Source organism: Penicillium crustosum, assembly GCF_028827405.1.
Source record: "Penicillium crustosum strain IBT 35664 chromosome Unknown utg000002l_segment0_segment0, whole genome shotgun sequence".
Taxonomy (NCBI): domain Eukaryota; kingdom Fungi; phylum Ascomycota; class Eurotiomycetes; order Eurotiales; family Aspergillaceae; genus Penicillium; species Penicillium crustosum.
In genome coordinates this window covers 138,730-162,574 of record NW_026623123.1, presented here as the reverse complement: position 1 = coordinate 162,574, position 23,845 = coordinate 138,730, and the positions used below count along the sequence as shown (strand labels likewise).

Here is a 23,845-nt window from a genome sequence, read left to right as displayed (position 1 = left end):
GGGTTAAATTCGGAGGGCTGTCTAGAATTGTAAACAGTGGCCTTGCAACTGGGACTTGTGCATCCCCGGAGCATAATTGCCTGGGCGCCAGCATGCAGCCTTGGCAGACACATCGGGGAACAAGCATCAACGAAGCGCCTAGTAGGGCCAAAGATAGAGTCTGAGCGGGGTTTGCATCGAACTTGTTGAAGAACTAATCTCATTCGTCTTTTGGAAAATCTAACTTTCCCTGAGGGTGGTCATGGTGACCTGTGATAGGTGATGGCGAAGCGCCGAGCATTGTGCCTTGGGGCCACCAGCGGCAAGGATAATGATTCAGGAACACCACATCCTTGTCTTGTTTATTCGAGGCATTATTGTATTCCCTGAACGAATCTAGGCCTTGGTCTTTGTATATCAATGGTTCTCCCCGAGTACTATGCCAGACGTGCCATTGTGCATAGTAGTCCGTGCGAGGAGAATGGTGCAGGTAAGATTGGGATATTTCTATTTTCAAATCAACCTAGCTTCTTATGGTCACAGATCTTACCTCCCTATAGTCTTTGTATGATTTTTGTTTCCAAGAATCCGAGGTGTCAAAAGAGTCCAAGAGTCCAACAGTCGAAGATTCCAAGAAGTAACTGGCTTGTGGGGTCGCCACCGCCATCGGCAGAACTTTTTCAGAAATGGCGGGGCAAAAAAGTGAAAGATCCGACTTTCTCTTTTGAAACATATCATATCAGAGAGATATAATTGCAATTAGAGCTTGGTTTTGATTTGGAATTCATCATGCCTCTCTCTAAGCTGCAGGGAGTAAAGCTCCCCGCCTCGGCCGACTTCCATGGTACTAAGCAATTCCGGGGAATTAATAGATGCAAGCTGACCAAAGATAGTCCATCTTCGTGAGGGTCCAATGATGGATTTGGTGACTCCCACTATCCGACAGGGTGGTGTGAACACCGTTTTCGTTATGGTAAGGGGAATTTCTTAATTGGGGAAATTAAATTCTGTCTTTGGAGCTATGTCTAATATGCTCAATAGCCCAACCTGGTGCCACCCATTACAACCGTCGACCGTGCTCTGGACTACCAGAAGCGCCTCCAAGCCCTCGAGCCGAATGTGAACTTCCTTATGTCGCTGTACCTCCACGAGACCGTGACCCCGGAGACCATCATTGAAGCCAAGAAGCGCGGCATTGTTGGTGTCAAGAGTTACCCGGCCGGTGTGACGACCAACTCCTCTTCCGGCGTGGTCGACTACACGCAATTCTACCCCGTTTTCGAGGAGATGGAGCGACAAAATATGATCTTGAATCTGCACGGAGAAAGTCCCTCTGGGGGTGACGTGACAGTGTTGTCCGCGGAGGAGCGATTCCTTCCCAAGCTCTTTGAGCTGCACTCTAAGTTCCCCAAGCTGCGCATCATTCTGGAGCACTGTACCACTGCTGCGGCTGTGGATGCTGTGAAGAAGTGCGGTCCCACAGTTTCTGGTACAATCACTGCTCATCACCTATCCATTATTATTGACTCATGGGCCGGCGACCCATTCTGCTTCTGCAAGCCCGTTGCCAAGACTCCAGCCGACCGGGATGCCCTTCTCCGTGCTGCTGCTTCAGGAAACCCGAAGTTCTTCTTCGGCTCCGACAGCGCCCCGCACCCTGCGGCATCCAAGCGTGGTGGCGAGAAGATCGCTGCCGGCGTCTTCACCCAACCATACACCACTCAGGTTGTGATTGATGCCTTTGAGCAGGCCTGCGATAACGGTGTCCTTAAAGAGGATGAGATCACGCCAGAAATTGTCGAGGGTTTCATGAGTAAGTTCGGACGGGCCTTCTACGGCCTCCCAGAGGAGCAGAAGGAATTCATCACTATCGAGAGAAAGGGCGAGAAGATCTCGGAGATCCTCCAGTCAGACAAGATTGACGTGGTCCCCTTCAGAAAGACCCAAGAGACATGGAGCATCACTTGGTCTTAGTAACCCGACCAGTACATATTCAATAATAGAGTCGTAGGAACAAAACATTTTTTTCACATGCACGTTCTCTTACACATGCTTGTCTTGCGTAAGCATGTTTGCGACGCTTTCAAGGGCGTGCGCCTCTCTGATGTCGATTCTGCGACCTGCGACCACTGGGTTTCCATCGTCACCAATAGCAAGCTGGCCAGCTCGCTCGAGATGGAGTCGAATTCTACTCTCGATGTATTCCTTTCTCTCGTCTCTCTTGGACTTGGTTTCCATTGGCACCGTTGCATTGGGTAGGGCTGCCAATTTCGGCCGGAGATGCTCAAGTGTCGTCTGCAACGTGGGCAGCTGCGAGAGAATGAAAGTAGTGTTGGTCGTAAGAGGTGTGGGTTTAGCATTCGGCCCAGCATCCACGCCAACACGAAGTTGACGTGCAGCTGGGGTAGAGGTCAAGAAGGACAAATCCACTGGTTTGTCTTCGGCCGTTATGGACACACCGTCTGCCTTGGCCGTTTCGACTGTCGACAGAATAGATTGTAGTTGTGAGATTACGGCGTCATTTCGAGCGCGTTCTTCTTTTAGGGACCGGTTCAGTTTCTTCGTCTCGAACAACTTCTTGCGTTGCGCATGTATGGTTTCTGGCGTCGGCGCATCTGGCGAAGATCCGAAAGAGAGACCCTACCACAAGGGACATTAGTATATTTTCTTTTCCAAAACCTGTGGATTACTCCACATACCTCGTAATGCTTCAGGCGTACCCAAGAGAGCAAGTCCCCGGGCACCGTGAGAATGTTGCGCAGCACATAGATCTCGAATTTGTCGAAGGCCTTATCAACATTGGCCTCTAGCAGCGTCTCTAGCTGATGCAGTCCATTCTCGATCTCTAGCTTCGCCTCAGGATAAATCACATTGCCATCCTCGTCTGTTTCTGCGATACTAGGACCACTGCTATCATGGGAGAAACCGAGTCGTTCAGGCGGCGTATTGAGGAGTCCGGACTCTAAGCTAGAGATCGCTTGATAGATCAGGTTGTTGATCGAATTGATAATGTCATCTATGAGAGACTAGGGAGCTGTCAGCGATATTCCTAGTTGCAAGGGGTGAGTCGCAGGTCGCAGGTCGCGCGCGCAGCACGAGTCAATGCGTATCAGTCTTGATTGACGTACCAAGGGTGTGTAACTGAAGTGCTCAGTGAGCAAGGAGGTTGTTGCATCATCCATCGCGAAAAGATTGGTCTTCTCGGGCTGGGGTTTGACGCGTTGAAGGAACAAACACGCGCGGGGAAATTTCACTAGCCACCCACCGCCTTCCGTCGACTATCAACTACAACATCCTTCTTGGTGACATCCAGCTTTCGTTCAAATCAAACTGGATTCTCAATCTTTTTTCTCTCTCGCTTTTATTTTATCCTATCCGATGCATACTGCAGGTTTGCTACGTTGTACATTATTTGACGTTAGACTGACACACGAGTCTCATCCCAACCTCTCAACCCAGTCACCAGGTACCCGGCAGCGTTGATATCCAGCTGCAAGACCCTTGTACTTAGCTGTCAGCATGCTCTGTACAATGTGACGGATGATCATCCCTTAGAAAATGTTCTGATTTGAACGACCGGACTGTCGGGCCATTGGAAGGTTATGATCTAGTCCAGGTCAGACACCGACTTTGCCCCCATGTGTCTCTTAGGTGAAGAAAGAGAAAGGGGGAAAAAAGATATTTAAACTCTGTTCGAGGACCCTGAGAAATCTCCGTATGTAGCAGTGCGCTCTCTAGAAATTACTGAAAAGGCGTAGAGACAATCCACAACATTCAGTCTTGTCTAGCTCGGTAAGAACCCATCCAGGCAAACCTCCCAAGGGACTACTCCTCACATCTCCAGTCCATCATGTCCCAGGGAAACCCCCTTCGAGTCCTAGTCATCGTCTCGCAGCGGAGTTCTCAGATATCCAAAGCCCAGAACAACCCAGAGGCCCTCCTACCAAAAGCCATCCGCCTCCTCAAATCAAGCCATGTTTACATCCCACAAGAAGCCCACCCAGCAACAAAGTTAGTGGCAGCCCAGAAGTGGCGGACGCGAGTATTCTTCGTCTTCGACATCTGCCACACGGCCTACGACGCCAAGCTCGGCCATCTGCCCGAGCAGAACAAGCTCCCCGTTGCTGTTGTTCATCTAAGCAAAAGGAACACGGCCTATGTGGCGAATGCGTGGTTGTCGAAGAGGGTGAACGGAGATATTGCACTGTTTCACAATGCGAATGGCTTCGGGGCTGTGCCACCCTTTGTGGAGGACCATACCGTGGGGAAGCCACCTGAGTATATGAACCCGAGGGATATTTCACTCTTGCAGGCCGCTTGCGTTTGAAGATGTTTGGATTAAAAGTGTTGCATGTGTGCTGCTGATTCTGTGGTATCTTGAACAATAAACAACAAGCCCTAATACATGATGAACTTGAAGCAACGCCGTGACCCTTTGTAGAAGAGATGCATAGGCTAGAAATCCATCGTGAGCTGTGGGGCCATTTTCTCAAGATCTTCAACCTATAACACCAATCAGAATACCCAGGATAGGCCAATTGGAGGATAAAAGAATGAAGACTTACCTCGAGGAACCCGTCTCCGAGACTTCTGCCCCCGGTATTTCCATTTGACTCAGCCCTCTCATAAGCAGCTCGGGCGATGGCTTCCCTCACAAAAACATCAATATACTTGGCAACAACGTTATTGGCATCTTTTGCGACCTTGGTCTTCTCATTCTGAAAATGCTGGTGCAGCAGGCGTGTGAGCAGTTTGGATGGTATTTTCGGGTCGCTCGAAGTCACATCCTCTGCTTGGTTTGTAGTTGTTATTTCAGCAAGGATATAATCCGGCTCTTGAGAGAGCGAGAGAGAGCGGCTGCGGGTCGATCCATTGGACTCGGACTCGGATTCGGATTCGGATTCGGAGGCGGCATTGGCTGCCGGGGAATCGGGTCGGGGGCGTTTCCCGATATTTGTGGATTTTTTCTGGGTTGCAGCCTTGCTTTGGGTCGTAGGTTTGTGTTCTGTTTTTTTGGGCACGGCTGTGGACGCAGAAGCTTTTGTGCTGGTTTGCTTCGCTTTTCCTTTGGCCTTAGGCGTGGAGCTGGATGGTCCCGCGCTAGTCGTGCGACTGGGAGGTTTGAAGGGGAGACGTGGGCGCTTTTGAGCTGGTTGAGGTTCGCCAGGCATCTTGGTATCCTAAGTAATTGCACCAGGTATGCGATGGGCGATATGGGGAATCGCAAGCAGCAATGGTGAGGGTGATTGGGGATATTGGGGAAATTGGGGAACACCCCAACGCGGGCGCGATCTACAGTACGCGCTGTCAGGTGATGAGGGGAGACCCTACTTTTCTAGTTGCCATAGGCTTGATGTTCTTTTTCATTTCTGCGGTCTCTTTTTTTTGGTTGTGTGTGTTTGTTTTTGTTTATTCAAAGTTAAGTACATGCTTTCCATGGCTACTAGTCTCGAGTTTCATCAAATGAAGAGTGATGCGTTAAACCCTCGCTCCTCAACACACCAGGTAGAAACCCACGAGCCAAAGCCTTTGGTGATGCAGACGAGGTAGATACCTTGATTCTCTCAGTCCAGGTCAATATCGCTGGGACGCGCCATTCGAACGGGGCGAACGCGGCGGTTGCCGGCCTCAAAGGGGTGGTACACATTGACATGCAGACCGACTATGTCGATCAATTTACGAATGCGTTCCCAAGGAACGTTGAAAAGACCGGCGCAGAAGCGGCTAGAGTAGAGTCTGCGGGGTCGCTCATTACCAGTCTCAGAGGCCTGCTGGGAACGAACTTGTAGCTGTCCACTCAGGTCCTGTAGGGCAGCAAAAGTGCTATTAACAACCATGTCCTCCGGATCCACACGGTTGCCATAATATTCCGAGGTAAAGAGGCAGATTATCCAATGGCGACGGCGATGTAGGAGGAAGTCACTCTGTTGTGGTGGAATTATGAGTGCGGTACCAAGGGGACAGTGGACAACGAGAGAGGGCTGCGGTTCATCGTCTCGTAGGTCGGTGATGGTGTGGGTGACAGGGTGGTCGCGATAAATGAGACAGTGGTTGCGATAGATTTCGTAGGCCCCGGGATACTAAAAAAAACAAACATCGTCTTATTAGCTCTAGATTGTCGCATCAAGTGAGTGATTATTGATCGACTAACCCGCTCACGAAATGCACGGGCAATGCCTGCACCCCAGACACCCTGGCAGTTGCACGCATCTACATTGATTAGGTTAGTCAGGATTTTTTTTAATAATAATAAACGCTAAATGTGGGGTTCTCACGGATTAGAGCAGCGCCATTGGGGGCATCGAACAGATCGCCGGGGGTCTCCTGGACAAAGCTGACGGCAGGCAAAGACGATGTCATCAATACCAACGACTCATCGCTGTCAGTGCGATCAATCGCTGCAACCTGATTATCGCCTGCGTCCGACATGATATTGTGTGGTAGACGGAGAAAGCAAACGAAGAAACTGGGATTTTCTCATGCTCCCTGAGAAAGGTTGAGGGAAGTGATAATAGTATCGGGGAAAGAGTTCAAGAGAGAATAATAGAGGAAGAGTTAGGTATTTTATCGTCCGAACTACCACGGTCTCACGTGAAGCTCGCAAGCAACGCATCTTTAACCACTTCAAAAAACAAAAGGATATACATATATAGAACCCTTGGAAAGGAAGCAAAAGGGGGAAATACTCACTACATTGACAAGCGGTCATCTAAATCGATTTTGTGCTAAGAGAAAGACTCGAACTCGACACACTATGGCCAAGGATGCATGGTATAATAATATAGAATGAATCCATGGATAGTTTGATAAAGCGAAGCCACATGCCGAAGCCCTATTGAGAGGAGACCCCAACGCAATCAAATACATCATCCATTGCACTTTGTGATTCTCAAACAGAGCCTTTGTAAGTCAATCCTTCTTTCCCTTTGTGGCTGTGAATGGCTTCTTTGTGGTCAGGTCGCCCAATTCGCCCAAACGACGGTTAACGAAACTTTTCAAGCTCTCTCTTTTCTTCAAGGTTCGTTCACAGTTCTCGTCCTTGAATGAGACCTGCTTGATTGATTCGCTCTTTGGTGAGGCCATCGGCTCTTTTTCATCTGTCTCATGTGGCTTCGGCAGAGGGGCCAGACCTGAAGCAAGGGCGACGGGCGAAGTTGAAGTAGGGATTGCGACATCAGGACTCATAACTGAAGTGAGAGAGATTGGAGCACTGTTGCCACTGCTCGATTTGATACGACGGCTCATTGATCGCGAGATAGACTTGAGGATCGAGGGACTATTGCTAGAATCAATTCGTTCAAGGTGATCGATCTCACTCCTCACAGTCATCCCATTGGTTGCAAGATTGTCTTCGCTAGCTGGGGTGTAAATTAACACCCCTTTGTCGGGGGCAATGCCAAACATATCTTGAATGGTTGACTGGATTAGGCCAGTGTTGCGGAGGTTGGTCAACGGCCCGATCAGACTCGAGAGAGCTGTGATCTTCAACAGGTACGCCGAGCCGGAGGTATTTCCGAAAAGCAGGTCAGCATTCTGGTCGATAGTAACTAGCATGGATGTTTCCGGACGCTGGTAGACCTGGGCAAGGAAATGGGCAAAATCCGACAGTAACTTGGGTGTATCATCCTTTGCCTAGTTGGTGGATTAGTAGGGAGCGATCACCGAGCAGATGTCAGCACGTCACAAACTTTGGTATTGGTCTTGAGCTCAACAACAACAACAGATTCATGAGTTACGCGGTCCTTGGGGGAATTATGCGATCCACGAGCCGTAAATGCGTCTTCGTAGTACAACTTTTTCTCCTTTGTTAACGGGGAATCGTCCACACCTTTCTGGGAAAGATAGATTGGCATGCTCTCTGACGCAAAACGTGTGATGGGCACGATGTTCTCCTCGTCGTGCTTTTCCTTCTTGAACATTGATGAAGTTCTCGCTGGCTTCTCGGGCATGATGATTGGGGGTGCGCTGGAATCGAGAGGGTTTGGTATGGCATTATACAATGCATTAGGGGGTTTTTGTAGTAGGGGAATGTTGGTGGTCAAGCGAGGTAAAGACGATTTCTTCTTGGAATGGTCCATCTTATGGGATGATTAGGGTTGAGTAATGAGGTGATGAAAGTTGAAATGTTATAAGATGACAGAGACAAGAACCTGTACGGGTGTCCCTCAGGACCTTGCAAGGAAGGGACGAGACAGAAAAGTAAACAAAAGAAATGACGGAAGGTACGACGATGTGAACATGCGAAGGCACAAAGGTGCAACTTCAGGCAAGAAATGCCAATTCGCTGAAGGCCGAGTTTCCACTCAAAAAGATTTTGTCAATACGTCTCCTTCGGTCCCAAACAATCTCCCCATTGGTATGTCTGATATACAACACCCGGTGCTGTGGAATGAATTCCTCATCGGTGGTCTCCTTCTTCCAACTTCCCATGGTGATTTCCAATTGTCCTTCAAATCGGTCCACGAATCCAATGATATAGTTACCGCGTTCAAACGCCGAATCCCAAGTAATGCGATTGATGATATCTATAAGTTGTCAGATTGTCGAACTTGGCGATATATACATTTTTCAACCTAACTACCTACCTCCAGCCGGGCGTAGTCTGTTTTCGCCAGCCTTGGGGTCATATTCAGGTGAAACGCTTCGCTGATCTCGCTTTCGAGGCGAGATTGTTGACTCTGATAGGAATCGGGCTGCCTCTTGTCCCGTAGTCATATTGGCATATGTTTCGCTCGGGTTATTTAAAGCCATGCTTTTCAATGATTTAAGAATTCCGGGATCTTCGAGTTGGTTTCCACTACCTAACCTGGAAACTGGAGTGACTTATATAGTAGTTATATATATCACCATAATCGTACATATTCCCCCATCTTGATTTCACGTTTGCGAGCCTCAGCCCCGTGCAGCTGGAGATGAAACATTGGAATGATTCACGTATAGTCATAAATGGAGTGGTGTCGTATGGCTTCTAGTGATAGGATCATACATAGGTTTTGGCCCCCGGGCCCCGGGGTAGGGTGCCAATGACTCAGAATGTGATTGTGGCTTGGCCTCGGTGACTCATGGAGTCCACCAGGGCCTCGGGAGCTACCAAAGAAATTCTCATTCTGGAACAAGATCAAAGACACATAAAACATTAAGATTCAATTAATGAAAGGAAAAATGAAAGGAAAAATGGAAAGAAAAAGACAAAAAAAAGTTGCAAAATAGAAGCTCCGATAGGGGGAATCGAACCCCCGGCTGCCGTGTGAGAGACGGCGATGTTAGCCACTACACCATATCGGATATTGGATGGAATAATAGTGCAATAATTGCATCCTTGAGGACTTTCACTCCTTTCTTACCCTGAGGACTGGTTCTGTATAATCCCTCTCCCATCATCCCTTTAACTTCTCGCTGTGTTTCACCCGGTTTTTCTTCTCCCCATCTACGACCGTGCCCTGTAGGCAAGGCATTTATGCCATTGATCCAGATCACCGAGCTCCGCCACCCCCTCGTCCGTGGCGTGACTCAAGGCACCTCTGGTGAACCCTTCTACTGACGCGGAGCTGAAGGTGTCGTTATCTTTCTAGACAACATTGCCTTGCCGATGGGCGACTGGGATAATGTGGAGCGCCACAAGTGGAATTGCGACTACCCGCTGCTGCTCAACAGTCCCGAGGGGTTCGTTACTCTGCTTTTCGTTTCCTATCAAAAGGCATAATAATAAATTGTTGTCTAGGTCTTGGTGATAACTGGAAGGGCATGATAGGTGAATGTACAACGTAGTAGGTATTCGAGCTGCTAGACGCCTACTACGATCTAGGGGGTAATTTCGTCAACACCGCCAATATGTACCAATTTGGACAGAGCGAAGAGTGGATCGGTGAGTGGCTGCAAAAGACAGGCTGACGGCCTGAGATCGTGCTCGCAACCAAGTAAACACTGAGCCCGATCTTCGGTAAGCCCGTGCAGCAGAGCAACTACGGTGGCATGGGCACTAAGAGTATGCGTGTGGCTGTCGACGACAGTCTGAAGCGCCTTCAGGTCAGTCATATTGATCTATACTGCGTTCATGCGTGGGAATTTGCTACCTCTATCCCTGGGCTGATGAAATCACTCAATACCCTCGTGCAACAGGGCAAGGTGCTATATCTAGGGATCAGCGACACGCCTGCCTGGGTCATTACCAAGGATAATGCTTATGCGCGCGAGTATGGTCTACGTCAGTTCTCCGTCTACCAGGGTCGGTATTCGGCTATGATGCGCGATCTCGAGCGTGATATCATCCCTATGGCTCGGGATGAGGGCATGGCTATTCACTCGTGGGATGTGCTCGGCAGTGGTAAGTCTTCCTCTACCATGAACTTTTATTTTTATTTTTTTATTAATGACTGTAGGATAGTTCCGCTCATCTGATGTAGCTCCTAAGGAAGGTGGTCGTCAAACGTCTCATGTTAAGACGAGCCGCGAAGAACAGGTGTCGGCTGCCTTGGATGCTGTCGCTAAGCGCCATTAAGTCCCTCTTACGTCCGTTGCGCTCGCCTATGCACCGCAGAAGGTAAAAGCGCATTAATCTCATAAACCATTCTTTGAATAACCGGTTCAGGCTCCGTATATCTTCCCTATGGTTGGCGGAAACAAAGTCTTTCATCTCAAGGTCAATGTCGCAGCCTTGAGCCTAGAGCTTACTCCCGAGGATGTTGCAGAGGTTGGCAAAGGCTACGACTTTGATCTTGGCTTCCCACACGACTTCCTCAACTTGGCTGGCCTTATGCCCCATGGTCCACAGCACGTGTACTTCCTCGCGGGCTTGGGTCATTTCGATTATGTCGAGCCTACGACTGGAATCAAGCCTCGGAAGTAGTCAAAGCAGCCACCCATGTCAATTGCAATAGCTCTAGATATACATATCTGTATATAGACAAATTCAGGATCTAAGACCATATTTAAAATCATGACTATATTGGCTTCTCGTCACAAGTAGGGTATCACAGTACGTTAGATTGCGTAGCTTAGGATAATACAGTATCAAAACTGGCAACAATATTGCCCTACTTCAACAATCTATAGGAATCAGCATTATAGCCCCCGGGGGACGGCTCAGGGGAGTTTCGTCTTGAGTGAAGTTTTCGCGAAAGTCTTCGTTATTTCCGTAATGCTCTGGCTCGCATAATCTAGACAAATATGTCAGCAACTCAAATACAACACATGGGGAATAAATACGAACAGCAACCAACAAGAATCCAGATGAAATTGAAGAAGAAGTAATAAAACCAAAAGTAATATCTTTCTGGTCGACAGTACGAGACTTCAAGCAAGCTCGTTGCATAGTAAAGGACATCGCCATATACCTGACCCACGGAAATCACAAGCTGTAGAGAATAACGTGCGGGATGCTGTACTGTAATGCAATATGCGATATAGAAGGCAAGAGGGCCCCAAACGAACTAAGAAGATAGTCAGTAAGAGGTAAGTTCAATACCCGAACTAGAGAGATGTGAGCCTACCGCAGTAACAAACTCCATAGAGACTAAGAACGCATCGGATGTCAAGTAACGAGAATCGGAAAGAGAATATTCCTTCCATAGCTGGCCGAATAGTTCTTGTGAGCCTGCAAGTGTTTTATGATTTATAACAAAGTATGCCTCAAAAAACAAATGGATGAATCCCGCTTTTTTGTATATCAGTGAGCTTATGTTCAAAGTTCCCATATGGCCAAGGAGAATGTAGAACTTACTCAGGCACATCCAAACGAAAGCAAGCTTATCTGATTTACTGGCAGTCGGTCGCACACGACATATGATGATCAAGGCTGCTCCCAATACAGCTGCCCATAGAAAGCTGAATTGAATAATTATCGAAACTGCAGGGGTTTCATTGTCCACATATTGGGGTAGATGTATGGTAGGTGGATAATAGTTGTGAGAAACTGAGGTTGCGGTATTGGTGAACTGAACTGGATCCGCCATTGGATAGTGTGCTTTTTTCCTTCTGCAAAAATAATGATGCTATAGTGAAGGATAGCTGACAGTCATTAAGTGATATTTATATTGATCTAAGAAAGTCCCGGGGTCCGCGGACCCCGGGGCCTTCACGGATACTCATACAGCCGTGTCGGTCCACTAACAAGCTAGTTGTTTTTGAAAATATTGCCAATTAGACATTCAACCCGTGTACCTTAGTGGTGAGTCCTCGCATTTGCATTTTTCCCCCCGTCTTGTAATTGCACATGGGTGCGTGAGTGGGTGCTGACGAAGAATTAATCTTGCCTACCTGCCCGGGCAGGTGCTGAGTAGAGGCACGCCGCACAGCGATCAAAGCTCTTGATGCGGTTTAGGGAATGCTAACAAGTGAACGGTCCTAGCCATAAGCCCATTAAATTTAGTGGGACCAGGTTCACGCACTGTAAGGCTTTCCAATGGGCTAAATCAAGATGTCCGCAAGCAAATCGTGCCCTATCTAATGAACACCGTTGGTTCCTTTGCTTCTTTTGATACCTCCCCAGTCTGTATGAATTTATGATACTTCCGTTTCACTTACTTTTATTGAAATCTTCCTTTATCTCCCCTGAGCTCGCTGTGGCGACAACTGATGCGACATCCAGCCATTGACCATCTATGAGAATGGTATCCACCTTTACATGGTTATTCAATGATATGACCTATTGAGTCTATCAGGAGCCTCTAGTCATTGTATATATGTTTCGTAACTTCAAATTCAGGGATTTTCATCTAAGCAAAGGTGTAATTTGAAGGTCCCATATTAACTCCAGTGGTGATGATACTGGGGCTAGTCTCACTTTCTTGTTAAGTGACAACCCTCTATAGTTTTCCCTATTGGCTTGCATTGGACGGTTGTGCTTATATACTATTGAATATTATTATATTTTCAATATCCGCTTCACCTCTATGTGCTTCCTGGGAAACTTGCTTCAGGGTGCAAGCCTTCTTTCAATGCTCGAGGATATGATCTGCGAAACTCTCCCAGTCGCTGACTTTCAGCGATAAGCCATTTATCTGCTTTCATTCAATCTCACAGTGGATGAAATCATTGCTCTGTGATTACTAATGACCTCACCGACACCACGAATTTGAAAGAAAAAAGAAAGACAGAAAAAGACCTCTGTGAACGGCTTATATACGTAGTTACGCGAGATACTATATAAGGATATGTTTGCCTGCCTCCGGATTTTGATACCTCGGAAATAAACGTCATTGTCATCCATAATTTCGTAAACCATTGGGTGAAGCATATACAAGAATTTGGTTGAATGAACAAAAGAAAAGAAATCCTCCCCGGCTCGTCCTTTGTCAAGTTCAAGTTCTTTAAAGTGCAATACTACCGCGGATAAGTCCTATATCATAGAATCCCTCCAGTCTCAATTGATCAACTCCATCTCCCATGAGACACTATTGGGCTGTTTGGAATCGCGAGGTAGTGCACCGATTGACCACAAGGTATCTCGGCCTTGTACACACTGGAACTGTTGGTGACAGAGCAAATGACGAAAAACAACGTGTCGTCGCAGCTTGTGGATGCGATAGTCGAGTGGTTCGATGCTTTTTCCTAGAGACGGTCACCGGATCGCGGCATATCTCTTCGCGTTAGTATCCTACAGAATTGCAAGGTTTGGAATCGAATCCCGACAAAGACATGGGAGTGATACGTGAAATACTAGCGAATAATCTTGGTATAATAGCGGATTCACTTAGTAAATCTAAGTCTGTAAAAAGGATATGGTTTTACAGTCGATCCTCTTCGTGTTTTTGAAAGTTTTCAGTCACATTTTGATCGGGTCCGTTGATGATTTATGGTCGGTGTTTCAAGTGGAATTACAAGAGATGATTCAATGACCCGGGTGGGGCAATGGTAGCGCGCGAGATTTGTAGCATATACATTGAATTCATACAATAAAGAGTGTATCTCAAGAGTAACCCTTGCGTCGGGTCGTGACTTTGGGCCGGACTCTCGAGTTCCGAGGTCGTAGCCTAGGCTGAATGGTTCATGCTCTAGAGGATAAGGAAGGGGTCGATAATAACCTGCGGCTTCGTGTTATCGTGGCGATTACGAAGGTAATACAGCATGCAGGTTTGCCCCAGTTTTCTGGGGTTTCAGAGGATTTTACTTAAGAGTACTATTTCCCAATACGGAAGTCATGTGACCCTTACGTTCCCCTGAAGTTCAGTCTCAGCAATAATCTCCAAAATGAAGACTTATTCTCGGCCGATTTAAAACATACATTTACCTTACCCCCCACTGGCAGTGTCATCGGGGAGATATTAGCCCGCGTACGGAGACATGACGGTGATCACATTTTAGGCCCACTTGCCCCTCTTTTCGCCCGTCCGAAAAAAAGGGCGTTGGGGATTTTAGTGGAAGGGTAAAACATGATGGTACTTGAGATAAACTCGTACATAAACTATGTATAACGGACGCACTTGTACCAGCTCGGAAATTCTGCCGGGGATTAATATAAAGATCAGCTTACCTACATGTACCTAGGTAGGTAGTTACCTCCCGAGGTCGACTTTAACCCGAGACCCGAGACGGGCCTTAGTACACCGTTTACAACATAGTACGTCTATGCTTCTGCGCCAAGCCCCCGGTTGATGGAGCTAATATGTACCTCGAAGACAAGGACCTTCTAAGGTTGTATTTTAGAAAAAAGAAAGGAGGGGCAATATACAGAGTAGGAAAGACTCCGATACTCAGTACATACATAGGTACATAAGAAATGATAGGAATGTGACTGCATGTACTATAGATAAATGTAAGATAATCTTCAGTAGACTGCACATATATATACATTGGATATATATATGTACATAATTACATTATGGAAACGAAGCTCCAACGCCTCCAAGTGTACGGTAACAAAGTGACAATACCAAATTACAGTAGAGTCCAGTATCGCCTTCTATGTCGGGAACAGAGAGAGCACCGTTCAAACCCTAATCACATGATATGCTAACCCATAAGTAGATAGGGTGTAAATAAAACGTTTTGTACCTAACCAGGTAATAAAAACAGGAGTTTAAAATATCAGTATGGAAGATACAAGAGTCTACCTAGAATTAGGGGCCTGGACTGATAAGTCATCGTTACGCAACCTTGGACTGGAAGATTCAATCCAAACCAACCAAACCAATGGAAAACTATAGGATTTCATGTTAAAAAAAGATATAAACTCCCCGACCCCATGTACAGCTAGATCATCTCAGATCATGTTGACGGTCGCTTGTTAGTGTGAGGGGAATGAAATGCCGGCCACTCAACATTTAGTTAATATCTTGTTACAGTATATTCTCTCGCACTACCTTTTAATCTACTAAAATAATACTTTTTTAACGTTTTCTCTTCAAAAATCTCAGTGCCGTGCTATGAGAGCTTAAAAGGATAGCCGTTTCTTAATATAATACTCGGTGCCCGCGGACTCCATATAGTAATCGACTCTAGTATTCCAACGAATGGAGAAACAGCATTCTGCTATGGTGGAGCTATCGGGCTATATATTAGTCAATGGTTATATTTAATTATAAGTATAAAGTCTCAACGAGGAACTTTTCATTGTTATATCCTCTCGATCATTGCCTAGGTTGGAATGCGACTGCAACTAGTTAATAAAAATTATCGAACGGCATTCTGCTTGCTCGCAACACCCCTGAGTTTACATCGTTCCTTGTAAGACACCCTATATTATTCATTGATCAGATCCCTGACGAGAGAAAATACCTAGTACCATCAACAGACTCTATTTCAGTACCTTCAATATGGAGCACATCACGCAAAAAGTGGACGAATGGATCATACGCGATAAGGAAGCTATCACTAGACTGGTCTCTGCCTTTGTCCAATGTCAGACACCGAGTCCACCTGGCGACACTCGAGAGGCGATGATTTTGGTGGAGAAGTTTCTCTCCGCTAGGGACCTCTTCTCTAAGAGAGTTACAGCTGAGGAGTCAATGCCGAATATCCTTTCTACGATCCCTATGGAAACAGAGGGGCGGCACTTGATGCTGAGCGGACATCTTGATGTCTTGCCGGCTGGAGATGAGCCGGGATGGCATGATGACCCGTGGAGTGGCAAAATTGTTGACGGTCGTGTCTGGGGCCGAGGCACCAGTGATATGAAGGCCGGTGTTACCGTCATTCTCTTTGCATATTACTATCTGTTTGAGTTAAGACAGTACCTATCTGGAAGATTATCCCTCGCCCTCGCATCAGACGAGGAGACTGGTATGGGTCGCGGGACTGGACATATGTTCACTCAAATTCCGAGCGAGATGGAAGCTGACTGTGTTCTGTCCCCCGAGCCAAGTGGCACGGAGGCTATTGCATTCTCCTCCAAGGGCTACCTACAGTTCAATGTCAGTATTGCGACCCGCGGTGCCATCTCTGGTTATCCCAACCACAGCCCTAGTGCTATCCGTATCGCTACCGACATCATTCACGATCTGGACGAACTGGAGAATATTCCTGTTGAAGTCCCCACTTCAATTAAGATGCTACTCGAAGATGCGCAGTATCGAGCATGGTACGATGGAATGTACGGAGAAGGAAGCGCGGCAGTGATTTCCCTTATTTCAGTGAATGTTGGCACTATCGCAGGCGGCAACTCTCCATCTGTTATTTCGCCTGATTGTTTCTTTGAAGTCACTGTTGTCATACCTACTGGTATGGATCCAGAGGTGGTCTTTAAGAAGGCCCAAGCTATAGTCGGGCGATATCCAGAAGCTTGTATTGAGTTGGAAGGGGCCGATATAGGGGACATATCAACCACAGATCACGAGATGCCAGTCATCCTCCAGAATACTGTCACGCAGCTTGGTTGGCCTAAGCCTAAGCTTACTCCTGACATTGCGATTTCTGATCTCCGGTATTGGAGATATCGTGGGATCCCAGGGTTCTGGTATGGGCCTAACGGTGACAATGTAAGCGCGGCCAACGAATACGTGGATATTGAACAGGTGCTGCACCTTGTTCGTACTTACGTGCTGGCTTCGGCGCAGTATCTACAAAAACACAACCCGTCCTAATGGCTGTAAAAAGAATGTCGAGATTCCTAGGATTTTCTACCTTTGCCAATACTTTAGCTTTTGTGGTCACTATCGAGGAGAATAAGTAACCAAGGTGTTATATTATAAGTATTATCGTATTATAGATATCTGTTTCTAGAGATCAACCTTGCTTTCGGGCGAGCTTTGAGTAGGTCAGGATTTTTTATAGCTAAGAGTTGCAACAACGTCAATAATAAGTCTGGTATTGTCACTTAGAGCTGTAATAGTAAATTGCTACTTACAATACTTAGCCTTTCCTTCGTTTTGTATTATACCATTCGGTTTTATGACGGATTGTTCAATACGGAGCTAACCAAATACGGCCTAGAAGAATCATGTGACTAGGGTTTGAAAAAACTACTCTGCATTGTCCAACCTTGAAGGCGAAAGCGGTCGCTGCTGTATCCATACCGTTTCATGACAGAAAAAAGTGGTTCACGTGGCGTTGACCCCGCATCAAGAAAGTCCACGGGTCAAGAAAGCCAAGGGAAAACCGAAGACGCGAAATAACCTTGGAAGTTGCCAAGTTACCTAGGTATATATAAAAACCTTGGAGATCCCCCCTCCGCTTTCTCTTTCTTGCATCTATTTGTGATACCCGTTCTGTGCAACCATGTCGCTCTCCACTACCATTAAGACTCCCAATGTCACTTATGAACAGCCCCTCGGCTTGTATGCTTTTTACCCCTCTCTTGGATCAGTAACCCCAAATTGCTAATTGGTTCCTCGTTTCAGGTTCATCAACAACGAATTCATCAAGAGTGTTGACGGCAAGACCTTCGAAACCCTGAACCCCACCACCGAAAAGCCCATCACCTCCGTCTACGAGGCTTCCGAGAAGGATGTTGACATCGCTGTCAAGGCCGCCCGCGAGGCCTTCGAGGGTTCCTGGAAGAAGGTGACCCCTTCGGACCGCGGCCGTATGCTTACCAAGCTGGCCGACCTCTTCGAGCGTGATATGGAGACCCTGGCTTCCATTGAGGCTCTCGACAACGGTAAGGCTGTCACCATGGCCAAGGTCGATATTGCCAATGCTGCTGGCTGCTTGCGCTACTACGGTGGCTGGGCCGATAAAATCACTGGCCAGACCATTGACACCAACTCCGAGACCCTCTCCTATACCCGCCACGAGCCCGTTGGTGTCTGTGGTCAGATCATCCCCTGGAACTTCCCTATTCTTATGTGGGCTTGGAAGATTGGACCCGCTATCGCTGCCGGTAACACCGTGATCATTAAGACCGCTGAGCAGACCCCTCTGTCTGGTCTGTACGCCTCTAAGCTTATTGTTGAGGCTGGCTTCCCCCCGGTGTCATCAACGTTATCTCCGGCTTCGGTCGTGTTGCTGGTGCCGCCATCTCTAGCCACATGGACATTGATAAGGTCGCCTTCACCGGTTCCACCCTTGTCGGCCGTATGATCCTGCAGGCCGCCGCTAAGTCTAACCTGAAGAAGGTCACTCTCGAGCTGGGTGGCAAGTCTCCTAACATCGTCTTCGAGGATGCCGATATCGACAACGCCATCTCATGGGCTAACTTCGGTATCTTCTTCAACCACGGCCAGTGTTGCTGCGCCGGTTCTCGCCTGCTGGTCCAGGAGAGCATCCACGACAAGTTTGTCGCTCGCTTCAAGGAGCGTGCCGCTCAGAACAAGCTCGGCAACCCCTTCGAGGGTGACACCTTCCAGGGTCCCCAGGTTTCGCAGCTCCAGTTCGACCGTATCATGGAGTACATCAACCACGGCAAGAACGAGGGTGCCACCGTCGCCGTGGGTGGTGAGCGCCACGGTACTGAGGGCTACTTCATCCAACCCACCGTTTTCACCGACGTCACTCCCGACATGAAGATCGCCCAGGAGGAGATCTTCGGCCCCGTTATCGCTGTCACCAAGTTCAAGGATGAGGCCGATGCTATTCGCATTGGTAACGGCACCAACTACGGTATGTATTGTTTGCATCCTTCGTGAAACCCTGAAATATTATCCTAACTGTATTCAGGTCTCGCTGCTGCCGTTCACACCAAGAACATCAACACTGCCATCCGTGTTTCTAACGCTCTCAAGGCTGGGTATGTTTTATTCGATCAAGTGCACTGCTGTAACAAAGCTAACTCTATTGTAGCACCGTATGGATCAACAACTACAACATGATCTCTTACCAGGCTCCCTTCGGTGGCTTCAAGGAGTCCGGCATTGGCCGTGAGCTCGGTTCGTATGCTCTTGAGAACTACACCCAGGTCAAGACTGTGCACTACCGCCTGGGCGATGCTCTGTTCTAAAAAAAAAAAAGAAAAAAAAACTTCCCACGAAAAAGAGAAACCAATAAATTATTAGTAGTTGAGTGATTCAATCCAATGAAATGATGATACATGATTTTCGTTTTGTATATAATCCAAATTGAACAACTTTGGTTCCTATCAACTGCTTTTCTGATGCCTACATACATACATACGTAGTACATACGTAGTACATTGATAGCTACCTGTAGCATATACATTAATTTGTGAGCAGACCCACGACCCATGTTTCTATGTATACGATAGTCTAAAATAGTAGGTGTACATATGTAGCTTGGTTGGTCTACATAATAGTACAATATTAAATTACTACAGATGAATATTGCTTTCTCATTCTAATATTGTCCTGGTAAAACTGCATTTCCCCGTTCCACTGTAGACTGCTATCGCGGGGTCGGTACATCTCCCTCCGAGAACCTCGGTGACCGCAACAATCGACTCCGGGCTAAGCTCAGCAGGATTCTTGGCAGGATTATATCCGCCCATTGATGTAGATTATTGTTATTATTATGTATATTGGCTCTAGAAATGTATATATGGGTGGGTCATACACGCGACTTTGGTATTTACTAGGTATTCATTGTTTCATGACTACGTAGACTAGCGGCAACGTACAAACATCTTAATCAACACAAGCCAAACTAAATGATAAAACATAGCCAATGACTGCTTCCCTGTTTCAGAAAATCACTTGAATTATGCGCCAACTGCGCCGATCGTGATCCCGTTCGGTAGTTCAAGTCCAACGGGAAGTCCACAAAGGAATTTCTCGGTATAGGTTGTTCCACGCTTGGCGGCGAGTTTCTCTTCAATATCTTTATGCATATCATAACTAGTCATTGTCAGTATAGCCCCACACTTGAAGTGGGTCAAACTCACGCATTCATCTCCTCGATAGTAAGAACCTTCTTCGCATCTTCGACTTGGTACGTGGGAACATCTTTGTTGACAGAGAAGCCTATGCGCTGGTCAGAAGGGAATGCACTGCAACTTTATGAAACAAGACTGTCGCTCACCAATCCGCTCGTTGATATTGTAAGCCGCCTTGGCTGCTGCTTCCTGCACCCTTGTGGCACGAGGCAGACGTATCTCCTCGTAAACAGCAAGAGCTTGAGCAATATCCCCTGAGAAATAACGCTTATCAAACAAGAGCCCAAGTGCTGCCGCATCTTCGATGGCCATGCAGGCTCCTTGGCTTTGATGAGGCATCATCGGGTGTGCAGCATCCCCCAAGAGACAGGTGTTACCGCTTTGGATATACGGGTACGGGTCGTGGACCCAGAGGCGCCAAGGCTTGATCTCTGCCCCGATCTTCAGATGCTCAAACACTTGTCGATCGAGTTCCGGGTATGGGGCGAGGAGTTCCTCAACGGGGCGGTCTTCAGCCCCCCACGCTTGTGTTGAATAGTCACCTTTCTCGCGCGGGAAGAAGCAGTAGTACGACAGAAGCTCGCCACCGTTACAGGGTGACAGAACAATCTTATCCCACTTGCCTTCCTGTCCACCCCAGTACTCCAGTGCGCTATCCTCGGAGTAGTTCACCAGGCCGAGCCTGATGGCATCCTCGGTTTTGACATTGGTGTGCAAGCAGCTCTGATCAGAGGCTCGCTTTTCTGGTGTGATTCCAATAATCCCTCGAACCGCTGAGCCAATTCCGTCTGCACCGACGATTAGGTCATGAGTTATGACCTCGCCGTTCTCGAAGACGACTGTACTCGTCTTCAGATCGATATCGCGGCACTAAATCCCAGGTAATATTAGCACACGGTTGGTTTTAAACTGATTCTAGTGATGAACATACCCGGTGGTTCACTTTGAGAGTTGCTGGTACTCCTTCACCCTCGCCCAGTGCCGAATCCTTCAGCATGGCATGCATGTACTGGCGATGGAACATGTTGTAGACATATCCCCAGCGCTTCTCATAATCGTCAAGGTCGTACACACTGACAGGCTCACCCGTCTTCCAGTCACGGTTGATAAGCTTCTTTAAAACCACCGGGTCACCCTTGGCGATATCCACGTTCCATTCGTGTAGCCAGCGGGTTCCATTGGCTGCACACGAGACCGAAGCGCCGACTTCACCTGCAAAGTCCGACTTTTCATAGATGGTCACGGTGTGTCCTGCACGACGCAAGGCAATTGCAACCGACATGCCGCCGATTCCTCCACCAATAACGCCGACATGAAGGCTCCTCCAGCTTGACATGATGTATGTAGTAGAAGAATGAATAAAACTTGTTGGTTTGAAGTAGGTTGAATCAATGCAGAACACCGTGAGTGTCAAGGTGAATATATAGGAGGTCCTCTCCCATTAATTCCTTATCTCTACATCTTCTCATATACACTTCACGGATCTCTACATCGGCTGGCGGATGGTGCACTCGGGTCACCGCGGGCCGCGCACTTGCGCTTATCTTCGGCTTTTATACTTCCCTTCTGTCTCTATCGGAATCACTTGGGCCATTCGTCAAAGGCTGCGCTATCAGGGAAAAAGACGTATAACCATTATCACATTAATACGTGAGGGAGGAAGGGTTTCTCATAAAACTGAAAAGAGTAATAAACATAGAAGGCTTTAATTGAGAGCTTCATGTATAGTTTTACAATACACACTGTATCAGGCATCATTCAGGCACCAATATTAATAATATTTAGTATCCGACCCCTACACCTTCGCAGTATGGCAAGATAGGAGAAACCTATACCTATGTTGTAGGTAAATTAGGGAAAATCTATACTCGAGCAGGTAGAAAAGAAGGGCAAAATAATTTCGAAGTATAGCCCAGAATATGATTGGTAGAGTTCAATAATGTCAGTAGAGTACTTGCTGGGGTAGCCCGCCATTTATACTAAACAATCCTATCAACGCCTAGGTGGTCTACCTTGCTGGTATTTATTGTCGTTCTTTGGCGGGAAAAAATTATTTTCCCGCGCTGGAGCCACAGTTGCCCTGACGTGGACACTCTCCAGTCTAGTAGCCCCATCGAGAAGTCGAATATCGTAGTTCTGCAACAGATACCCTAGAATTACTTTGATCTCACTGGCCGCAAAGAATCGCCCAGGGCAGGCGTGACTGCCGTGGCCAAAGCTGATATGGTCGGGGGCTGTATTAGTCAATTGGTGCATGGTCGACTGAACTGGCGTGTCCCTCAATTTGGCGAACAGGAAGCCATCGAATTCATCGGCATTGGGATAAGAGCGAGATATAGCATGGGCGGAGAAGCCTACCACACTGCCTTGAGGGATAATTTGGCCTGTCGACAGCTTCAGTCCGTCGCGTTTCATAACCTTCCGCAGCATGGACACCAGCCCTGGAGGGTTCATGCGCTGGCTTTCGCGCACGACGCTATCTATTTTGCGCAATTTGACCACGGATTCTTTGTCCAGATAACAGTCCTGAGTTCCGCCTTTGCCAATGACCCCCTCCAGCTCCTCGCGCAGCGATGGGATGTATTCTGGACGGGCGGCCAAGTCAAACAGCGCCTGCGTGATGCAGATCGTGGTTGTGTGCATGGCAACAAAGCTAGTGACGAGCTGGTCACGGGCTAGAAGCTCCATCGGTGGCTCGCTCTCGTAATGGCGCAGGACATATCGCATCAAGTCCCCGCTCTGCGTGTCGCTCTTAGTATCCGAACTGGAATCAACGCTCAATATTCGGCCTATCACAGGTTGAAGCGTCTTACGTGCACTGGCCCGGTGCTGCTTCATCCTCTTGACGAGGAAGGGAGCCACCAAGGCCGTAGAATTGGGTGGTATGCAGAAAGCGAATGAGCCTCGTGACCAGCATCCATAGCGTACTGCGTGGAGACACGGATCCAATCTTCATCTCGACTGAGGGGCAGGCCGACAAATACACGAGAGCTGAGAAGGCAGACAATGCCGAGCACGGCGTCATACACTGGTATCACGGTCCAGTCCGGACACTGTCCGACGTACTTATCGTACGCATAGGCTACCTCCTCTTGGAAGTTTTCTAGGTTTTGTTCGAGGTGATGGGTGAGGTCGGAACGAATAGACACATCTAGCTCATTGCAGGGTTCTCCGAACCCGGTATATTTTCCCAGAAAGATGGTATAATGGCGCTGCCTGTACGATTTATTCAATTAGCGAAAATTGCCCAGCGCCCCCTGCGGTGATTAGAAGCATACCGAAGTGATATAGTACTCTCAGGCAGCCCCTTGATTTCGTCCATCAAGGAGACCGGAAGAATGACCGTTGGATGCATCGTTGTAGCCAACACAAACGGAGTATTAGGATACTGGCAGTCAAGTCAATCGGCAGCCCTAATCGTCCATGGGGTAGTCTGTATATACCTTTTGAGCACCTTCTTCTAGAGCTGGACGAAAGTCTTTCTGACTGATATCGCCTACCACGGGCAGATCCAAACGGGCAGTCGCAGTTCGGTGCCATTGCACTACAAGGAGGAGCACGAGAATCCCCGCAACAGTATAATTTATGGCTGTAAGATGGTTATCATAGAGATGACTCTCCATCTGGATCCATTCCATGGTTAGAGAAAAATGATAAGAAGGGGGA

At 47.7% G+C, this 23,845-nt stretch overlaps 13 protein-coding genes across 13 annotated transcripts; 5 read left to right on the top strand and 8 right to left on the bottom strand.

The window, feature by feature from the left end:
- Positions 1 to 768: 768 nt before the first annotated feature.
- N7487_003568 (dihydroorotase) lies at positions 769 to 1,953 on the top strand (the record flags this gene model as incomplete). The annotated part of the gene is made up of 3 exons (XM_056871315.1): positions 769 to 823; positions 873 to 952; positions 1,021 to 1,953. 3 exons carry the CDS (start codon positions 769 to 771, stop codon positions 1,951 to 1,953), a joined length of 1,068 nt encoding a protein of 355 aa, XP_056729035.1.
- A 69-nt stretch (positions 1,954 to 2,022) lies between these two features.
- N7487_003567 (MIND complex subunit MTW1) lies at positions 2,023 to 3,161 on the bottom strand (the record flags this gene model as incomplete). Its single annotated transcript, XM_056871314.1, has 3 exons — positions 2,023 to 2,619; positions 2,679 to 3,005; positions 3,108 to 3,161. The coding sequence occupies 3 exons, from the start codon at positions 3,159 to 3,161 to the stop codon at positions 2,023 to 2,025; spliced, it is 978 nt and encodes a 325-aa protein (XP_056729034.1).
- A 668-nt stretch (positions 3,162 to 3,829) lies between these two features.
- On the top strand, positions 3,830 to 4,306 carry N7487_003566 (uncharacterized protein; the record flags this gene model as incomplete). The annotated part of the gene is made up of 1 exon (XM_056871313.1): positions 3,830 to 4,306. One exon carries the CDS (start codon positions 3,830 to 3,832, stop codon positions 4,304 to 4,306), a length of 477 nt encoding a protein of 158 aa, XP_056729033.1.
- A 128-nt stretch (positions 4,307 to 4,434) lies between these two features.
- N7487_003565 (CENP-X/MHF2 family protein) lies at positions 4,435 to 5,150 on the bottom strand (the record flags this gene model as incomplete). The annotated part of the gene is made up of 2 exons (XM_056871312.1): positions 4,435 to 4,482; positions 4,545 to 5,150. 2 exons carry the CDS (start codon positions 5,148 to 5,150, stop codon positions 4,435 to 4,437), a joined length of 654 nt encoding a protein of 217 aa, XP_056729032.1.
- Positions 5,151 to 5,543: 393 nt separating this feature from the next.
- Positions 5,544 to 6,408, bottom strand: N7487_003564 (uncharacterized protein; the record flags this gene model as incomplete). Its single annotated transcript, XM_056871311.1, has 3 exons — positions 5,544 to 6,059; positions 6,131 to 6,189; positions 6,255 to 6,408. The coding sequence occupies 3 exons, from the start codon at positions 6,406 to 6,408 to the stop codon at positions 5,544 to 5,546; spliced, it is 729 nt and encodes a 242-aa protein (XP_056729031.1).
- A 480-nt stretch (positions 6,409 to 6,888) lies between these two features.
- On the bottom strand, positions 6,889 to 8,057 carry N7487_003563 (MIF domain protein; the record flags this gene model as incomplete). Its single annotated transcript, XM_056871310.1, has 2 exons — positions 6,889 to 7,611; positions 7,668 to 8,057. 2 exons carry the CDS (start codon positions 8,055 to 8,057, stop codon positions 6,889 to 6,891), a joined length of 1,113 nt encoding a protein of 370 aa, XP_056729030.1.
- Positions 8,058 to 8,234: 177 nt separating this feature from the next.
- N7487_003562 (DUF504 domain-containing protein) lies at positions 8,235 to 8,700 on the bottom strand. The gene is made up of 2 exons (XM_056871309.1): positions 8,565 to 8,700; positions 8,235 to 8,504 (listed from the first exon to the last, which is right to left on the bottom strand). The coding sequence occupies exons 1-2, from the start codon at positions 8,692 to 8,694 to the stop codon at positions 8,242 to 8,244; spliced, it is 393 nt and encodes a 130-aa protein (XP_056729029.1). The 5' UTR covers positions 8,695 to 8,700; the 3' UTR covers positions 8,235 to 8,241.
- Positions 8,701 to 9,568: 868 nt separating this feature from the next.
- Positions 9,569 to 10,825, top strand: N7487_003561 (uncharacterized protein; the record flags this gene model as incomplete). The annotated part of the gene is made up of 5 exons (XM_056871308.1): positions 9,569 to 9,642; positions 9,829 to 9,844; positions 9,934 to 10,303; positions 10,479 to 10,519; positions 10,568 to 10,825. The coding sequence occupies 5 exons, from the start codon at positions 9,569 to 9,571 to the stop codon at positions 10,823 to 10,825; spliced, it is 759 nt and encodes a 252-aa protein (XP_056729028.1).
- A 236-nt stretch (positions 10,826 to 11,061) lies between these two features.
- N7487_003560 (EXPERA domain-containing protein) lies at positions 11,062 to 11,930 on the bottom strand (the record flags this gene model as incomplete). The annotated part of the gene is made up of 3 exons (XM_056871307.1): positions 11,062 to 11,135; positions 11,189 to 11,408; positions 11,469 to 11,930. 3 exons carry the CDS (start codon positions 11,928 to 11,930, stop codon positions 11,062 to 11,064), a joined length of 756 nt encoding a protein of 251 aa, XP_056729027.1.
- A 3,801-nt stretch (positions 11,931 to 15,731) lies between these two features.
- Positions 15,732 to 16,997, top strand: N7487_003559 (M20 family metallopeptidase; the record flags this gene model as incomplete). The annotated part of the gene is made up of 1 exon (XM_056871306.1): positions 15,732 to 16,997. One exon carries the CDS (start codon positions 15,732 to 15,734, stop codon positions 16,995 to 16,997), a length of 1,266 nt encoding a protein of 421 aa, XP_056729026.1.
- A 603-nt stretch (positions 16,998 to 17,600) lies between these two features.
- On the top strand, positions 17,601 to 19,309 carry N7487_003558 (aldehyde dehydrogenase family protein). The gene is made up of 5 exons (XM_056871305.1): positions 17,601 to 17,690; positions 17,754 to 18,280; positions 18,310 to 18,954; positions 19,012 to 19,081; positions 19,135 to 19,309. Exons 1-5 carry the CDS (start codon positions 17,632 to 17,634, stop codon positions 19,289 to 19,291), a joined length of 1,458 nt encoding a protein of 485 aa, XP_056729025.1. The 5' UTR covers positions 17,601 to 17,631; the 3' UTR covers positions 19,292 to 19,309.
- A 696-nt stretch (positions 19,310 to 20,005) lies between these two features.
- On the bottom strand, positions 20,006 to 21,515 carry N7487_003557 (FAD-dependent oxidoreductase; the record flags this gene model as incomplete). Its single annotated transcript, XM_056871304.1, has 4 exons — positions 20,006 to 20,141; positions 20,189 to 20,267; positions 20,326 to 21,049; positions 21,111 to 21,515. 4 exons carry the CDS (start codon positions 21,513 to 21,515, stop codon positions 20,006 to 20,008), a joined length of 1,344 nt encoding a protein of 447 aa, XP_056729024.1.
- A 656-nt stretch (positions 21,516 to 22,171) lies between these two features.
- Positions 22,172 to 23,817, bottom strand: N7487_003556 (cytochrome P450; the record flags this gene model as incomplete). Its single annotated transcript, XM_056871303.1, has 4 exons — positions 22,172 to 22,943; positions 23,108 to 23,395; positions 23,458 to 23,567; positions 23,623 to 23,817. The coding sequence occupies 4 exons, from the start codon at positions 23,815 to 23,817 to the stop codon at positions 22,172 to 22,174; spliced, it is 1,365 nt and encodes a 454-aa protein (XP_056729023.1).
- Positions 23,818 to 23,845: the final 28 nt, after the last annotated feature.